At 40.6% G+C, this 17,673-nt stretch overlaps 2 protein-coding genes across 2 annotated transcripts; one reads left to right on the top strand and one right to left on the bottom strand.

Moving 5' to 3' along the window:
* The first annotated feature begins 4,148 nt into the window (after positions 1–4,148).
* Positions 4,149–5,873, top strand: LOC149288684 (retinol-binding protein 4-like). Its single transcript, XM_089491389.1, has 4 exons — positions 4,149–4,265; positions 4,533–4,669; positions 4,877–4,983; positions 5,554–5,873. Exons 1-4 carry the CDS (start codon positions 4,149–4,151, stop codon positions 5,871–5,873), a joined length of 681 nt encoding a protein of 226 aa, XP_089347515.1.
* Positions 5,874–8,516: 2,643 nt separating this feature from the next.
* LOC149288683 (free fatty acid receptor 4-like) lies at positions 8,517–16,231 on the bottom strand. Its single transcript, XM_089491388.1, has 3 exons — positions 15,689–16,231; positions 10,358–10,486; positions 8,517–8,909 (listed from the first exon to the last, which is right to left on the bottom strand). Exons 1-3 carry the CDS (start codon positions 16,229–16,231, stop codon positions 8,517–8,519), a joined length of 1,065 nt encoding a protein of 354 aa, XP_089347514.1.
* Between the last annotated feature and the right edge of the window lie 1,442 nt (positions 16,232–17,673).

Here is a 17,673-nt window from a genome sequence, read left to right as displayed (position 1 = left end):
ACTGGCTTAGTGTCTTCATAATGTGGGATTCGTAAGGCTGCTAATGAAACAGATGTCATGACACTAAGACCACGGCTTGATCTCTTAGCTCACAAATCCCAAAGGAATCATTTTAGACAAAGTAATCCATTTTAAGATCACAACTGTGTACGTACGTAAGAAGCCAAACGTAATCGTGCTTCTGAAAGGCTTGTTTAGTTCACGAATTTACAAGTGGTCTCGCGAATGGCTTAAGAATTTCTGAATGAAAGACGTGATCACTAATTAAAGCATACAATCTCTAAAGAACATGGTTTAAAGGCAAGAGCCATTTGGTGATATATTTCTCGGAAAGAGACAGCACCATATTTGCTTGTGGATAAGGTGACCCTGAGGTGCGCCCCTCTCCAAAGTGGTCCATTCAGTGACAAATTCTGGCCAAGGCCAACTAGGCTAGCATCCTAAGGCGGTAAGTCCAAGGGTTACGAGTCTCCCCACCGCAACATGTGTCTCAGAACGATCTCACGGTCGACCAGGCTTCCCGTTGCTCAGTAGGCTGGTTACAAGGCCTATCTTTCCAACCGGCCCGCTTACGCCATGCAGACGACGTCAAAACTTCCATACAATGCTTTAAAAAGATGCCTTGAGTCAGAGCAGCGTAATATGACATCATAAGTGGTGCAAAAAATGATCCATTCTTCATGTAAATCCACTTGAAGGTGGTAAGATATAGGACTGCTATCAGGCAGTCTGAAAGGCTTCAGGTAGTGGTCCAAAATCTTAAAAATCAGGCCATCCCTGGGGGCAGTTGTTTCCCTGGCCCCTTGCCATTGTGTCTCCTTTTAAAATGACCACGCTGACATCAAATATCGGAATTCTATGTCTGATGCCCACACGGGTACAGAAGCCACACTGGAGAAGAACTGAGAAGTCAGAAACTAGAAGGCAGAAGTGCGGAGACCTAAGAAAGCAGAGTAAAGATAACAAAATAAAGAGAATGAAATGAGAAGAATGAAAAAAACAGAAGTAAGAGAGAAGAATAAAGAGAAAAAACAGAGTAAAGGTAACAAAATAAAGAGCATGAAATGAGAAGAATGAAGAAAACAGAAGTAAGAGAGAAGAATAAAGAGAAAAACAGAGGCTGTTGGCAATAAACAAATGTTTTTACAACTATAATAGGAAATGGAGCTTTATTACCCCTCAAACTGTGACAGTTATAGAATTTTAAGTAGAACGATCTTCTCATGCCTTTCTTTGGCTGGAGGCCCACAGATAATAATCAAATACACATATTTGTATCACAAGCAAAAAACCACTTTTTCTATAAAACAATATTAACATGGAATGTTTTTTTGGTGCAATATACTTGTGGCACAACATTCAGGAGAACCTGCAGGACATTGGAGAGTAAAGAGGCAAAAATGTCCCCAAATAACACTGGGCAGATAATTATTTAAATATTCGACAATTCAAACACATTTGCATATTTTTTTAATATCCAAGGAGATATTAATGGAGGCTATGATGTATCTTTATTTTTTATTTATTTTATATTAATTTCAGAACAGAAAATGAATGGAGGTTAAGGCAGTATGTCTGCTGTATTTAGAATAAAAAATATCTGGATGTTTCCCTGACTTTCTCTGAGCCCCGATAACCCTACTGTATGTTTTTTTTTACAGTGTATTTAACTCAATTTTAACCTGCCGCCGTCGAAACATGATGTCATAAACATGGCGTAGTTGGGTAATAGAGATATGTGCCAATTGGCAAAGGGTGCGACCCCTGAACAAGCCAATCATGGGTATGTCTGTAAGCCTCCGAGGGAGCAAAGTACTTCTGAAGACTTTATTAAATGTCATGTCCCAGAATCCATTATTATTATTATTATTATTATTATTATTCCATAGACGTAACAGAGGAGATCGGTTTTGCAAGAATTGGCACATATTTCCGAAAAAGAAAATTATGAAGAATTAGGAAGAATTTACAGAAAAAAATAAAAAAAATAATAATTTAGAAAGAATTTAAGAGAATTTCCAAAAAAAAAACAATACGCTATCTAGAAAAAAAAAATGCCTTTTCTGTTCTTTTGTACAAAGAAAAGTCAGGTGTTTGCATAGCCCGGTGTCCTTTAATCAGCACGTCCTAAAAGGCCAGAGTTTTGTTGTCATCGCTTCTTATCAGAAAGACTGTTACTATATATGTTTGTTTGTTTTTTTTTTACTCATTTGCTCGACAATAATATATATTTTTTATTAAAATGTGATTTTCCGGGGTGGATTTTTATTAGGTAAGAGTGGAAGCCGGTGATCTTTGCATCTCTCGTGTGCGTTTCAGAACACACAATTTTTGGAAAATGTTTAACAGAAGTCATTCCTGTGGTTCTGAGGTGATGAAATTGCAAATATTGACACAGAGGCACCATGAAGAGAACGGACTCGGCACGAAATAAAACAATCCTCTGCAGAGGTTAATGAAATACGCCACTGGGTATAATGTGTATATATATATACCGGTATATATATTTATATATATACTGTGTGATATATACACATTCTGTGTGATAAATATTGTTGCCTAAAGGCCAAAAATTCCTGCATTTCGACCCAAAACACAGGACCTTCCTCTGTGCCAATCAAACTTAAATAGGCATCGGGGCAATAAACAAAGTTTTTGCATGACTTGATGCTGGCAATTTAAAAAAAAAAATTTTTTATCCAGGTGAAGCTTTTTTTTAACTAAAACACAGATATTTTGTACCCTATGCATTTAATAAACTATTATATTGCTCACGCAGAGTGTGCAGAGACAATTTTCTTATTTGACGATTTGGCCGCGGATAATTCCTCAGGATTGTCCTCGTTACAATCTTCCGCCTACCTTTTTTTACGTTATTGTTCTACACGCTTCGTCCTTGCCGCGAGCATTGTGCCGCGTAGTGTAAACGTCGTAACGCACCTAACATCACCAATGATTCCAGTAAGCATCCTTACGAACGCCAAGACTCGCCAAGAGGTAAAAGATATTCTTAAATCACCTGCATTCAAGCAGGGATTTCCCCGGTGAGAATGAAACCAAGTGGCATGTTCAGATATCATTAAATCAAAGTAGAAGATGAAGAATTCTGCTCTGGACTGCGGAACCCAGCTGCGTCTTTACAGCTACAGTATGATAAAATATCCTTAAGCCCTTCATGACTAAGCGCGTACATGTACGGCCTCACAATGCATTGTGTTTAAAGGGTTTAAGGACAACCCATTGTCCTTAACGGTTTAAACAATAAATTGAACAAAAGTGACTTTTGTCCATTTTTTTAATGAATCTGTGGATTCCTGAGTGATGCGCCTGCCCATAGACAGGGCTCTGTCCTGCGTCCAGCTGAAGACCTGGGGGTTTTTTGCCCAAAACTTCTCCCCAACCACATTGCCAACGGCAAAACATGTGGTGGAAACTTCCCTGCCCCCCCTTTAGTATGTGCAGAGCTTTCCTTTATTTATTGGTTTAAGCTCCGTGTTCTCTGGGAGATGGATATGGGCTTTTTCGACAAATACTTGAGGTTAAAGGGCACATTTTGATGTTATGCAAGTTTGTTGGAACGGGCTGCGATCCAGCTGGATCTGGATGTGTCACCAACATAAAATATAGGTCTTTTACCTTCTACTGATGTTACGAAACAGCCCCCCCCCCCAGGCAGAGCTCTATATAAACCTCTGGCACGCCGAATTCTAGGATTTCTTACATCTGGAGGCAGCTGGAATCCCGCTTTGTAAGACGCAAAACTTTGCTTTCATCTACAGCGACCCAACCGGCGTTATTAACTCACAAATTAACGTTATTCTAAATAGAATTAGGAGCCTAGATTTATTATTTTCGTCAAACATTTTAATTCTAGGACTCTACATGGTGTATTGCTAGCAAAGGAGGACTTGACTTATTTTTGGACAACCTATTAGATACATAGTTTTTCCTTTATTAATATTTAAATATTTTAATGAATAGTATTAATTAAAAAAAATGAATACATTGTATTTCATAAATGCTGTATATAGGTATATATATATATATATATATACATATTTTTATTATATGTTTATGTTTGATTATTTTGTAATTTGAATATTTTTTTTGTTCTGTTGTTACAAGGAATTATTGGTGATAAACGCAGGATGGACCTCAAAGTTTTAGGGCTGCTCCTTGCCCTGTGTTGCTTTGGGTACTGTTCAAGGGTCAGAGACTGCCGTGTGGACAACTTCAGGGTCAAACAAGATTTCGACAAAAATCGGGTACGTGGTACATTGTATCTCTGTTAAATCTCGTGTTTTCAGTACATAGGGTTAGAATAACTCATCAGCTGAAAATGGTCTTCCATTGTATTGCGCAATCATTCTTCTATCCTCCTTCCATCCTCCTTCCCAAGTCTAGATTTCATTATTTGAACTTTGGTGATCTCTCCACTAAAATAATTTGAGATAAAACCAGAACAAGACTTTAATTAGAGATTATTATGTAACATTTATAAAACGATCTCATGCAATCTGGTTGTTTTATAGTATGCTGGAACATGGTACGCCGTAGCTAAGAAAGACCCACAAGGACTTTTCCTCCTCGATAACATTGTCGCTCAGTTTTCCGTCGATGAAAATGGTAAAATGACAGCAACAGCCAAAGGAAGAGTCATAATCTTACAGTAAGAGACTACTATTTCTTTTGTATCTTTCTGTGTGGTTGTGTTAAAAAAAATATATATATTTAATTATGATTTAAGTACTTTCTATCCGTCACAACCCATACACCCAGCCTCTCTTCATCCTATAGACAGATTAATAGATAGATGATAAATGTTGCCTTGGGATGTCTCCTCCATAACAGAACACTCTCTTTGCTGTACTTTTAGAACTGTGGAGCTCTGCGCTGACATGGTGGGTACTTTCAGAGAGACCGACGACCCAGCTAAGTTCAAGATGAAGTATTATGGTCTTCTCTCCTACCTTGAGAAAGGACGTGAGTTTTACAGAAACTGACCTCATAAAATGTTATCGCTGGAGTACTTTAGTTAGGATTGTGGATTTGGATGATTCTGATGATACTGATTATCTTCAGACCAATCATTGTTGCCGTTGCCATGTTGTATCCGAGTCTATAGGTTTTAGAACAAATGCAATATCCCATTCCAATAATAATAATTTCGGAACGATCAATTGAACTGTCAGATAAAACCTTAAATGATATCATTCGCTCAAACAGTTCTACTCTGTGAGTTAAGTATTATAAATGAGTTAATTCGTATTGACAAACCGATGCTGATAGCTTGGTCAAAGTTAAACTGTGGACCTCTTGACATTTGACACAGATGAAAGATCACAAATAGCTTCCACTGCACAAAATTCCAGGGATTGGCACAGAATTATAGGGTCATACCCACTAAGGCTAGTGGCCGCCCATTGGCCGCCCTAGTTTGGATATGAACTTTTTTTGGCATGTTAAAACTATGTATTGGATACTTTTGTAGCCATCTTATTTTCGCTTTGATTTCCTTTTTTTTTCATATGGTTGATTTGTCTTGTTTTTCAGTTGATGATCACTGGGTTGTAGACACCGATTACGACACCTACGCGATCCATTATTCCTGCCGTAGGTTAAACGCTGACAACACATGTGAGGACAGCTACTCATTCGTGTTTTCCCGGGATCCAAAGGGACTTACTCCAGAGGCACAAAGAATCGTGAGGAGGAGACAAGAGGAGCTGTGTTTGGACCGGAAGTACAGAGTGGTTGAGCACAACGGTAAAGAACCATGGCGGACTTGGAGTTCTGTAGATTATGTATATATATGTTCATCAAACCGACTCCTTCGCTTAGGCATTCAACTAAAACTGCGGAAACAGTTCTAAAGTAGTGCACAATACATATGCAGGTGCTTTATGCGCATGCCCAAGGGTGGCTACAAAACTGTATTTTCAGCTGAGTTCTTTCACTAACCCTGACGAAGTCAAACCCCAAGTATCCTGCTAGAAAGAACTTCTATTACTAGTAACTGTAACAAAAAGAATACCAGGTGATGGACTAGTAGACTGTATAGAGCAGGTATAGAGAAGATTCCTTTTTTTTCTAGTTTGGGTTGGGGGTCGGAGGAAGGCAAAAATCACCCGCCATACCCAGAGCTTCTGGAGAAAATCCAGAAAATTCCCAGATGTTTGGGCTTATTCACTAAAGCAGGAGTTGGAAGGAGAGTTGTGATTTCTACTCCTTGTATTCGCTGCGCATTATAAAGAACCATCCTTGGCAATTTTCCTTGCAGGCAGGGTCAAGTCGGCCCCACATATAATGCATAGCTCCATCAGTGAGGTGACTTTTAAGAAATCTCACTGATTTTTAGATCTTTCTCAGCAGTAGAAGCTCACCGGGTTTGGCCGTTCATCATGTAACGTCAAGCCAGGAAGGTGAAACTGCAACTCTCCTGCCAACTCTCTCTTATGTCAGAATCGTCCAGTAAAACCAACACAATTCCCTTCCCATCCAATGACCCAGTGATCCTGAAGCCTTTCGGCGTTCACGAAGACATCGGGGCAATGTTTAGAAAGAGCAATCTTAGTGCAAAGTCTTATCAACGACCCCATTACACTTAAGAGGCCATTGTGGGGAAAAAGGGCACCATTTGGGTATTTGGACCTAATCAATAATGTCAAGGAATTGGTTAACCTGTTAATTTGTCTGGAGGAAACCATTTGACTCCCAGACTGGTGAGCCATTCTTTTAAATAACATTCTATTTATAATCGTTTTTATCACCTCTGTTTACAGGCTTCTGCGATTAATCGAATACAATTGGAGGAATCCAATCAAGGATCCTGTTGATTCTCCGAGTTTCCAAGATCCATTCCTACTCGACATTTTACAGAATATAATACGCCAATGAAATAACAATAACCTGCTGTGGAATGAATTTAGTAGCAATGTATATATTTTATACCGGATTTAATTGACTCCCATGTATAGCGCTTCATTTCATGTTTGATTCCTGTTTCTAGAAGTGAAGAAAATAAATATTTCTGTTCCAAAAAAAAAAATGTTTTTTATTTTTATTTCACTTTTTCAGTTTTTATTTTCAAAATTTGATGATGATGATGATAAGGCCCTTGGTTATATTTCCACTGCAATTGATTCATTCTCTAAATTGTTTGAAAATCTTGGTAAAAAGGGAATATTATGTCTGTGGCTTATGTCAAAACCAGACTATTCAGACTAATGTTATATTTCCCATGCGGAAAATACCTACTTTATGGAATATGTTCATTTTTGCCAAACCTCAGACCACAAAATCAGAGCCTCTTTTGGCAGCTTCCAAAAAACATGTTTTTTTTAACTTTTTTTTTTAATTAACTCCTTGTGTGACTAATTCCATGGTTACTCTTAGAAATAAATTGTGTATAATTATTCAATAAGGCATTCACTAAACCAAAATCTCAAACAACGAACTTGGTCATATTTCTCAGTGCATACGTTTTTTTATTACAGTTTTTTCAAAAAATGATTTTTAATATTTTTACTAGAGTTTTTATTTTTTTTTATTTTTTTTTACTTGTCGGCATGGTCTTTTGGGAGAGAATCAATCTCATGTTCTCATACCGTGTATCTATCGTTATCGAATAGTCATTTTAGTCCAATAGCATAAAAGCAAGAAATATATTCCTTTAATAAACTCCTTTTTTACTGGACCAATATTTCATTTTTGGGTTGAGCTGTTGACACTATCCACCTCCCTCTATTATGTCCAAATTATATATATATCATTTTCTCGTGTACAAGCAAATAATTGTCCTTTTATTGGATGCTTTATGCATACTAATTCTATGAACCAGTATGCTGTAAACATTTATTTCAAATATTGAACTTAAAATAGCAGCATAACAAATAAAAAAGCAGAAAAACATAAAAAAACCCACAAATGTTGTTTCAATGGACACGGAATACTATATTTACAGTACTGATCTAGTCCAAAAAATTCCTTTGTAATTGGCCAGGGAGGTCAACGAAAAATATTTTCAGAACAAAAACTGATGAAATTAACCAATTCACCAAGGGCCGGTCTGGGAGGTCTCCGTCGGACTCTTACCATCTGCTGCAATAAGGTGCGTGTCAGAACCCTGGTCTGGTTTTGTTAATTACATTAACATCCTTTAACTGTCGTTATTGTTATAATGTCAGCATTACCCTGCTGCTTATTTATTCACTGTGCTGGGATAGGTACTTTAGAAAATTCATAGAAACGTAAAGTTTGACCCATTCGGCCAATATACATATCATCAGTCGTTGGTCTCGTCTCAGATTCAGGAGCCATATGCCCATCCCATGCATGTTTAAATCCCCTTGCTTTTTAGCCTCTACCACTTGTGCTAGGAGGCTGTTCCACTTATCTACCACCCTCTAAGTTCCTTACATTACATACAAGCCTCTGACACTCCCAATGTTAGACTATGGCCTTTAGTTCCAAAAGTTAAAATAGACTTCCCTCCTGTAAAATCGAGATCTAAAAATCTATTTCACGACGGTAGAAACATTTGGAGTGTCGTTCTTTTTCGTTACTGTGTCTGTATCCAGCCTTTCCTCCTCCGAGCAGCAGAAAATAATCTGCCACCACTTCTGCTTGAACAGGTTAATATTGTACAAAATCGGGTTTACAATGGAGTTGCAAAAAGTGAAAACGACTACCCAAAAAAAGGGCGTTGGGGGAAGCGTGAAATTTTCATCCAGGTTCTGCACGAGAAGCAACAGAACGATAATAAACACCGGAGTCCACATGATGAAAAATGAAACCATCAGAAGGAACAAGGTTCTAAAAAGTTTATAATCCCTTTGAGACACCCGGAGCTGGTGGTTTTCGGAATATGCGGTACTTGTAATCAGTCGTTCTCTCATGGCCCTTGTGATCTGAAAATACTAAATATTGTTAGTTATATTGTGGGCAAGCATAGACAGGCTGTTTGGGAGCACTGAGAAACTGTTTGGTGGCAAATTATGACACAGACAGGCTGTTTGGTGGCAAAAGATGGCACTGGCAGGCTGTTTATGGGCACTAACAAGCAGGTTGGCGGCAAATATGGTACAGATGAGCTGTTTGGGGGCACTGAACAGCTGTTTGGGGAGAAAGATGGCACAGCTAAGCTAAGTGGGGGTACTGACCAGTTGTTTGGGTACAAAGATGGCACAGTCAAGCTGTTTGGGGGCACTGACAAACTGTTTGGGGATAAAGATGGCATAGACAAGCTGTTTAAGGACTAAGATTGCACAGGCAAGTTGTCTGGGGGGCAAAGATAGCACTGATGATCATTTAACATGACAAAATAAAAAACATTGGAAAAATTTACATAACACATTTTTCCATGGTTTCACTTAAAAAGGATACCTAAATAAAAATAGGCAGTTTATGTATACATTTAAAATATTTTATTCATTTACTGTTTTATGTTTTAGTTATTATTTTTATTATTATTTTAATATTCCTTTGTGGGGGAGGGGGATAGTTTTGCTCAAAACTGGAACAGGGCTGCAAATATGTTGTTTTTCGAGAGCTACTCCGAGCTCCTAGTAGCAGTGATCTATCTCTTTCCTCATTCCTCTTGTATCTGTATGTCAATTGTTGTATTGTACCTGTCATTATCTGTAACTTTTTCACCTTGTACAGCGCTGCAATAATAATAATAATAATAATAATAATATCTGAAGCCCTGTTCTAACTCTTTATGTAGGAGCTGCCATGTTCTATACATGCACTTTGCCCTTTAATAAGAAGAATGCAGGGCAGTGCAGTGATAAAAAAATATCACAAAAATGGGTAAAAAAGGGGGTAATTCTAATTATATAATGTTAAGTTATAATTATAATAATTATAATGTTAAGTATATAAGTGCATTTCGGTTTCCAACTTTCCACGGGTTTGCTTTTTTGGATGAAATGTAAACGAATATGATATGTTTGAGTCTTTCAGGGTAAAGGGTTGAACAGGACATTTTAAAGCAATATTTTATTTGATCAACATGTGATGAAAGAGTTAATATATAAAAAAAAAGTGAACTATATTTTTATTGTAAGTAATAGAATAAGGTCCAGTGTTACAGCTGGCAATAATGCGACCTGTGAAATAGGAACTTGGCTCCGGTTCCCATGTGACAGGTGAGCTTCGTCAGACTCTCACGGAGTCCTCTCTCTACCGCGGCTGGCCGTGCTGCGTGCACCACTTGTGTGTAGAGCGCTGGGAACATTGCCAACCACAGCAACTCTCGTTGAGGTCTTTCTGTGGCCCGTTCTATAGAGAAGACACGATGGTGCATGTTTTGGAGAAAGAGAGGGAATCGGAAATGACTGAAATTGGGTTTTACCTTAAAAATCTTGGTGTAGCTGATCACGATGCTCAAACCAGGGACCAAAAAATCTAACATGATGAAGGAGATGTCCCAGGCAATTTCTTCCGCAATGGTGGGCCAAACCAATGTGCAAACCTGGACATCCTGTGGGACAAAATGTGAAAGAAAATGTCAAAAAAGCAATGTTCTAAGAAAAAACGGAATTTGACGGACGTTTATAATTACTGAAATGAAATGGATAAGGTGGGTGGTTCCTGCCTTCCAATAGCTGAGCTTTGGAGAATCTCCAACAGGTTCAAATGTCCTCTTTGTTAATATGTATCTAATCAGACAACACGGTGCTACTGGAACATGGTATCTGGCACAGACAGGCTGTTTGGTGACAAAGATGGCAATGGCAGGCTGTTTGGGGCCACTGGCAAGCAATTTGGGGGCAAATATGGTACAGACAAGCTGTTTGGGGACATAGATGGCGCTGGAAGTGGGTCATCCTAAATGGGAAGTGGATGGAATATGGTGAACATTCATAATTACTGAACTGGAGTGTATAAGGTTAGTGGTTGATCAACCCACCCTTCTAATAGCTGAGCTTTGGAGGTTGTCCACCAGGAACAAATGTCCTCTTCGCCAATATTTATCAAATAATCCTCTGCGCTCTTTCAGTCTTAGGCTAACACGTATAAAATTTAATTTAGTGGAAGGGTTTCCTCTGGAATGTCACTGAGCCTGATTGATTGCAATCGTTTTAATCCCTGTTTTATTCTCCTGTAAAGCCTATTTGATTAGTTACAGGAACCCGGTGCTGTTGAATAATACACTGATTACAGATATAACTACACAATTCTATAGAGACCGTTGTGGTTACAGAGGAGAACAACAAGGTTAGCAACCTGCTGGACCAAGCAATGCCATGGGTGAGAGCTACGTACCATGGCGGGGAGAAAGTGTTCTAATCCAAACCTGCTCCTCTATACATGGCAATGGGGTAATAATAGGGTAATAATGGGGTAATAATGGGGAGCAGGAACAGCGTCACACTCACAAACCTATTTGTTCTGACCCTCAACAGGGTGAATTCCACCAAAAGCTTCTCCTGCTCGGTAGCGTACATTCCCAAATACTTACCACCAGCCGCTTCCATAAGTGGATCATGTAAGATTTACAGGGGGTCTAACGAGACCCCCATCAAAAGTTTGCTTTTCTTGATTCTTCTCCATGTATCCCAAAGTAATTTGAGCTGATTATCTCACATTTAGAATCTGCCAGCAGATCGGCCCCATTCGGCCCCCGTCTAGTCTGCCCGTAAAGACTCAAACCTCAGTTGTTGGTCTCGTCTTAGATTCAGGAGCCGTATGTCTATCCCATGCTTTGTTTAATTCCCTCACTGTATTAGTCTAAGTCGTCTCAATAAACATGACCCCACGCTTGACCTTTCATCTCTTTGTAGAACCCATCAATGACGTTCGAAATGATAAATTTGATAAATTTGATAAATCCCCCCCCCCCTTCAAGGCTTGCAAATCACGTTGGTAACAGTGACATTTATGAAGTTTATCAGGTGCTTGATAAGATAACCCAGAAGATATGCGATCCTTAACCCCACCGGGTCCACAAAAAAGAGAGAGGCTATCCAAGGCCTTCTCTAATAACCCTTCGCAGCCTACTGAACATTGCGCTGACGGGGTTAACGTGTTATATCTCCGCTTCATCTGTTTCTGTCGGGAAGTGATAACGCTTTGCTCTCACACTCATAGGCGGTTTATTAAAAGGGAAGTCTATCCCTGCCAAGTCTTGAAGGCATCAGGGTTTCTCTCGTTCTGTTTGATTTTTATCCACTTTATTTAAAGTATAAAACCGGCATGTGCTGATCCGCCGGCTTCGGGTGACTCATTAAATTGTTGGTTTTTCCGGTTGCCTAAGTCAATACGCGCACAATCGACACGATGTTTCTGCCGGACACCGACGGATCGCGATGGGATTATATTGAATGAGAGACACCTGTTGGCTGTCGTGTTTCTGTAAAGACTGGAACGTATAGACAGACGTATGTCGTATGTCGACTTCTCCGCGGCCGCGGCCAATGCCAGCTCGCAACAAAAGCCATATGTTTGTTAAGAAGGGCAGGTCGGGGTTTAGTAAATATTGGCCAGCGGTTACACCTGACGCGTAACAAAGGAGGTCAGATCAGCGAGTTGATGATGGGATTTTAAATGATTTCAGAGAGTTTCGGTGTGAAACTTGAACTCTACTGATTTTTTAAGTTACGCATATTGAAGATTTTATGAATTAGGGCCGGGTCGGACTGGCCATTCGGCACACCGAGGAGATGTCTGGTGGGGATTTTTTCTCCAGAACAGCATGTCTGGGGACTTTTTGGGTTTGACCTGAAGCCAGGCCCGGACTAGCCATTTGGCACTGCGGGCAAACGTCCAATGGGCTGCTGGCTGATGGAGCCCGATGCTCACCCAATAAAGCGGCAAACCAGGGGCTGAAGCCATGGATATGCCCAGCCGCATGCTAGTGACTACAAGTCATCTGGAGACCGCTTGCCTTAAAGTACCAGGTCATCCCTGGTCTGGCCCCGCTTGAAGCCCCATCCAGGTCATTTCCGTCTTTCTCCAGACAGGAAGTGCTGTTTGGCCACACCCACTCTCCCCTTATTTCCTGCCCTTTTTTTGCCCTGCTCCTCACCCGCTTCCCTCGGAAGTACCCCGGTACAGCCCATCACACGCCACAAACGCGGTGTGCCTATCATGCCTATGTGGGGTCTTTACAAATCACCCCCCGAGCCGCTCTTTACTGCTCTATTTGCAGAAGCAGCGAAGCGTCTTCATTCAGATTAGAGTAAAATAATGGAGAGTGCAGACGGTCAGCGCACACGTCATGAACATACTCAAAACATGGGACCGTACATTGATTTTCCATGTTTGCATTTCTCATTTGTTTCCTAAAGGTGATATTTAAACTTCTGATCAGCCGATATACTTTCTTTCGTGTGTTACGTGGCCTGAGCGGTCGGTACAGCACAGCGTATATTGCGGCAGCTAATTATCTTTAGAGTAACAGGACGTAGTATCTTTTTTTTAGCATTAAAATTTAAATACATGTTTACAAGTGCTAAAAACGTTCATCTTTTTCCATGTACTGCCCCAAAAAATGCCTTTTATCTGCAAAAGATGTAAAAATGCATGAGCTTTTAGAAACCTCAAAGGTCTCTTCTTCGGATTCTGTTTCAAAATGGACCTATAATGGAAATCAGGGTCCCCCGATCAGAAAATGAACAGAGAGAAATAATATAAAAGCCTCGGCTACCCAAATAAATCCTCCAAAATTGCTGCATACATAAAAATATAAAGGGTTAATTGGTGGATTAGGGATGATGTTTTTTATCCTACTGAGACAATATAAATCTGTGATTTTAATCACATAAAAGAAACACAGATACTTTAATAGCTTCTAGAGCAACAGCCTATCAGTGCCTCCTTTTGTGTCACATGACAATTAGGTGTTCCTGGCAAAAAATAGGAATGAAGCCAATCTAGTCTGCTGCAGTTAAGACTTAAACCTTAATCAGTCGTTGGTCTCGTCTTAGATTCAGGAGCCGTATGTCTATCCCATGCGTGTTTAATCCCCTCACTGTATTACCCTCTACCACTTCTGCTGGAAGACGGTTTCATTTATCTACCACTCTCTCTATAAAGTAACACTTTCTTATATGACATCTAAGCCTCTGACCCTCTAGTTTTAGATTATGATCTCTTGTTCTAACAATTCTCCTATTATTGCAGGAAAGTTTCAGTGAGAATGATATTTCTAACGCAGAATTTAGTTACGCCAGTAGTAACTTCAGCAGGGTTAGTGGAACAGCACCTTTAACAAAGCCTTTCACTAAACAATCCGACACGATCACATTTCTAATGCTTAGAGTTTTTAATTCAAAAAAGTAAATTTTGTTCATTAAAATTACATGAAATGGATCAGAAATCCAGCGCAGACGGGGTTAATGTTGTAAATGACTATTGTAGCTGGAAACGGCTGATTTTTAATGGAATCTCTTCATAGGCGTACAGAGGCCCTTTATCACTCCCATCACTCCTTTATCACTCCCATCACTCCTGTGTCCCAACGGCCCTTTATCACTCCCATCACTCCAGTGTTCAAATGGCCCTTTATCACTCCCATCACTCCTGTGTTCCAATGGCCCTTTATCACTCCCATCACTCCAGCGTTCCAATGGCCCTTTATCACTCCCATCACTCCTGTGTTCCAATGGCCCTTTATCACTCCCATCACTCCTGTGATCCAATGGCCCTTTATCACTCCCATCACTCCTGCGTTCCAATGGCCCTTTATCACTCCCATCACTCCTTTATCATTCCTATCACTCCTTTATCACTCCCATCACTGCTTTATCAATAACTCCCATCACTCCTGTGTTCCAAGTTTAAAAGGCTAATTGATCGTTAGAAACCCTTTTGCAAATGATGTTACAGTCAGTGACCCCAAACTTTTGAGTGGTAGTGTATATTAATTCAGATAATAAAATGTAGCCCAATACTTGATATGGTACTAATTATTTAGTATCACTTAATGTCATGTTAATTATTAATACATCCTAAAACCCTTCTTTCTCTCTTCTCTCTCTCTCTCTCTCTCTCTCTCTCTCTCTCTCTCTCTCTTTCTTTCTTTCTTTCTTTCTTTCTTCATTAGGCTTACTTAACTACATACTGCCAGACTGTCCTGAACATCACAATTTCACACTTGCTGGAATTATTTGATTTAAAAATACTGTCAGAAACATTGAACTTTATGAATTCAGCGCCACGTAATCTGATGGTGCTCTATAAACAATCAATAATAATAATAAAGAGAGGAATTCCGGAGCTAAAGAGTACGATGGAAAGTCACCGACGGTTAATGTTTGCTTCAAAAGAGAAGAGATGTTAGAACAAGAAGTCATAATCAGAAGGTCAGGGGCTAAGAAGTAATGTAAGGAAGTTTTTTAAAGAGGGTAGTAGTTGAGTGGAACAGCCTTCCAGCAGAAGTGGTAGATGTTAATACAAGGAATGTAAACACACATGGGATAGACATACGGCTCCTGAATCTAAGACGAGACCAACGACTGATTAAGGTTTGAGTCTTTACAGCAGTAAAAGCAGGGGTCGAAATGGGTCTTATCTGTCGGCAGATTCTATGTTTCTATGCGGGCTCTACAGAAAGGGTAGTAAATACTTGGAATGGCTTCCCAGCGGATGAAGTATAAGCTAATGGCAAAGAAAGCTTTTGTGAAAAGTAATGACGGATCACTTGCTATACAGCTGTCATTGTTATGAGAGGGCAACTTACCGATCCATTCACCCTCAGAGTCACCACTTGGAAGAATAAACACAGGGGTAGGGCAGTAATGGCTGAGAATCCCCAAATGCCCAAAAGCCCCCCTGCCACCACCTTGGCATTACACGTGGTGGCTTGAGTCACCTTCATGATGCAGACCATCCTCTCCAAGCTGACGGCCGACAGAGAGATAAGGGTGACGCAGCCGCTCAGGCAGATGATGTAGAAGAGCATGTGGCAGGTGAAGTCCCCGAGGACCCAGACCTCGGTCCAGCGGATCACCAGGATGAAGGGGATCATGCTGATAAAAAGGAGATCGGCGCAAAAGAGGTTCAGCACAAAGCAGTTGGCAGTGACCAGCCTCTTTCTCCTAGCTAACAAGACGATGGCACAGATATTGGTGAGCAACGAGAACCCAAAGACCAACAAGAGGACCAACGTTTCCACCACCGCTACGGCCACCTTGTTATGGCTCTTAAAGTCTGAGAAAAACAGAAAGAATGTCCCATTTTGGCATTTCCCACCCGGACTCGGGGGAACCCGGGGGTCATCCATCGTATGGGGTTACGGTTATGGTGAGGTAGGATCAGATACCGTCTGGCCGGCCATATCGATCCAAAAAATAACAAATTTGGCCAAAAATGTTTCCTGGTGCAAAAAAACCCCCCAAAAACTGAGGAAAATAGCCCTTTGTGATGTAAGAGGAAAGAATAAATGATCCCGGCACGCAGCTCCTGGTCTTCAGATCTCTACGGTTTCAGATATCGGGTAAATAGAAGCTTCCTCTGTGACTTGGAACAAGGAAGTAACGCACGATAGTCTTGTAAATATCCACCCAGCCGCAGCAGAGATCAGAGTGCCGGACTTCACCAACCCCTGCCTTTTAATACCAAATAAAAAAAGAAATCGACGGATTTATTGGGTTTCTGTCATACCCAATATTTGCAAAGTGGGACAAAAAAATGTATTCCAATAAACTTACTTTTAATAAAACTTGTTTTATTGTTTTAACTTCTTAAGGTCCGAAAAGGGTGCGCGGCGACGCTGTTATACTTCCGAGCCCTGAAAAGATACGTTGAAGCAGAGCGAGCGAGTTCTGCGGCCACGGATAGAAGGACTGGGCTACAAACACGGCAGGTAGCGAGCGATGCGTGGAGTTAAAGGTCAGAAGATGGTCTCGTCCGGCCTGCCTTACAATCTATAAAGATTTTGGGGTAACGTAAGGGCGATCAAGAGTAATGTAATTAATTGCGTTGATTAATTTGACCCCGTTCGGCCCCCGTCTAGTCGCCCGTTTTTCCTGCTGTAGAGACTCAAACCTTAATCAGTCGTTGGTCTCGTCTTAGATTCAGGAGCCGTATGCTGATCTCGCGCATGTTTAAATCCCCTCATTGTGTTAACATTATCACTCCCATCACTCCTGTGTTCCAATGGCCCTTTATCACTCCCATCACTCCTGCGTTCCAATGGCCCTTTATCACTCCCATCACTCCTGCGTTCCAATGGCCCTTTATCACTCCCGCGTTCCAACAGCCCTTTATCACTCCCATCACTCCCGTGTTCCAACGGCCCTTTATCACTCCCATCACTCCCATGTTCCAATGGCCCTTTATCACTCCCATCACTCCTGCGTTCCAATGGCCCTTTATCACTCCCATCACTCCCGCGTTCCAACGGCCCTTTATCACTCCCATCACTCCCGTGTTCCAACGGCCCTTTATCACTCCCATCACTCCCGTGTTCCAATGGCCCTTTATCACCCCCATCACTCCTGTGTTCCAATGGCCCTTTATCACTCCCATCACTCCCGTGTTCCAATGGCCCTTTATCACTCCCATCACTCCTGTGTTCCAATGGCCCTTTATCACTCCCATCACTCCCGTGTTCCAATGGCATGTTATGTTCGCGGATCCAAGTTTAAATTTAAAAGACTAATTGATGGTTAGAAAACCCTTTTGCAATTATGTTCCTTTTTTTCCCATGGAAGCAGCTCGAAG

This window comes from Sceloporus occidentalis, unplaced genomic scaffold (genome assembly GCF_023333645.1).
Source record: "Sceloporus occidentalis isolate IW3139 unplaced genomic scaffold, rSceOcc1.0.p SCAF_50, whole genome shotgun sequence".
NCBI classification, from domain to species: Eukaryota; Metazoa; Chordata; class Lepidosauria; order Squamata; family Phrynosomatidae; genus Sceloporus; species Sceloporus occidentalis.
The sequence above is the reverse complement of the archived record's forward strand: the minus strand, read 5'-3'. Positions and strand labels throughout refer to the sequence as shown.

Bases quoted from the DNA above. Each gene is read 5' to 3' on its own strand.
- LOC149288684 (XM_089491389.1), top strand. From the start codon at position 4,149: ATGGACCTCAAAGTTTTAGGGCTGCTCCTTGCCCTGTGTTGCTTTGGG. The intron at 4,670-4,876 runs GTAAGAGACTAC...CTGTACTTTTAG, and splicing joins GGAAGAGTCATAATCTTACA to AACTGTGGAGCTCTGCGCTG. The intron at 4,984-5,553 runs GTGAGTTTTACA...CTTGTTTTTCAG, and splicing joins CTCCTACCTTGAGAAAGGAC to TTGATGATCACTGGGTTGTA.
- LOC149288683 (XM_089491388.1), bottom strand. From the start codon at position 16,231: ATGGATGACCCCCGGGTTCCCCCGAGTCCGGGTGGGAAATGCCAAAAT. The intron at 10,487-15,688 runs GTAAGTTGCCCT...TTTGTCCCACAG, and splicing joins CTCTGAGGGTGAATGGATCG to GATGTCCAGGTTTGCACATT. The intron at 8,910-10,357 runs GTAAAACCCAAT...TAGTATTTTCAG, and splicing joins GCTACACCAAGATTTTTAAG to ATCACAAGGGCCATGAGAGA.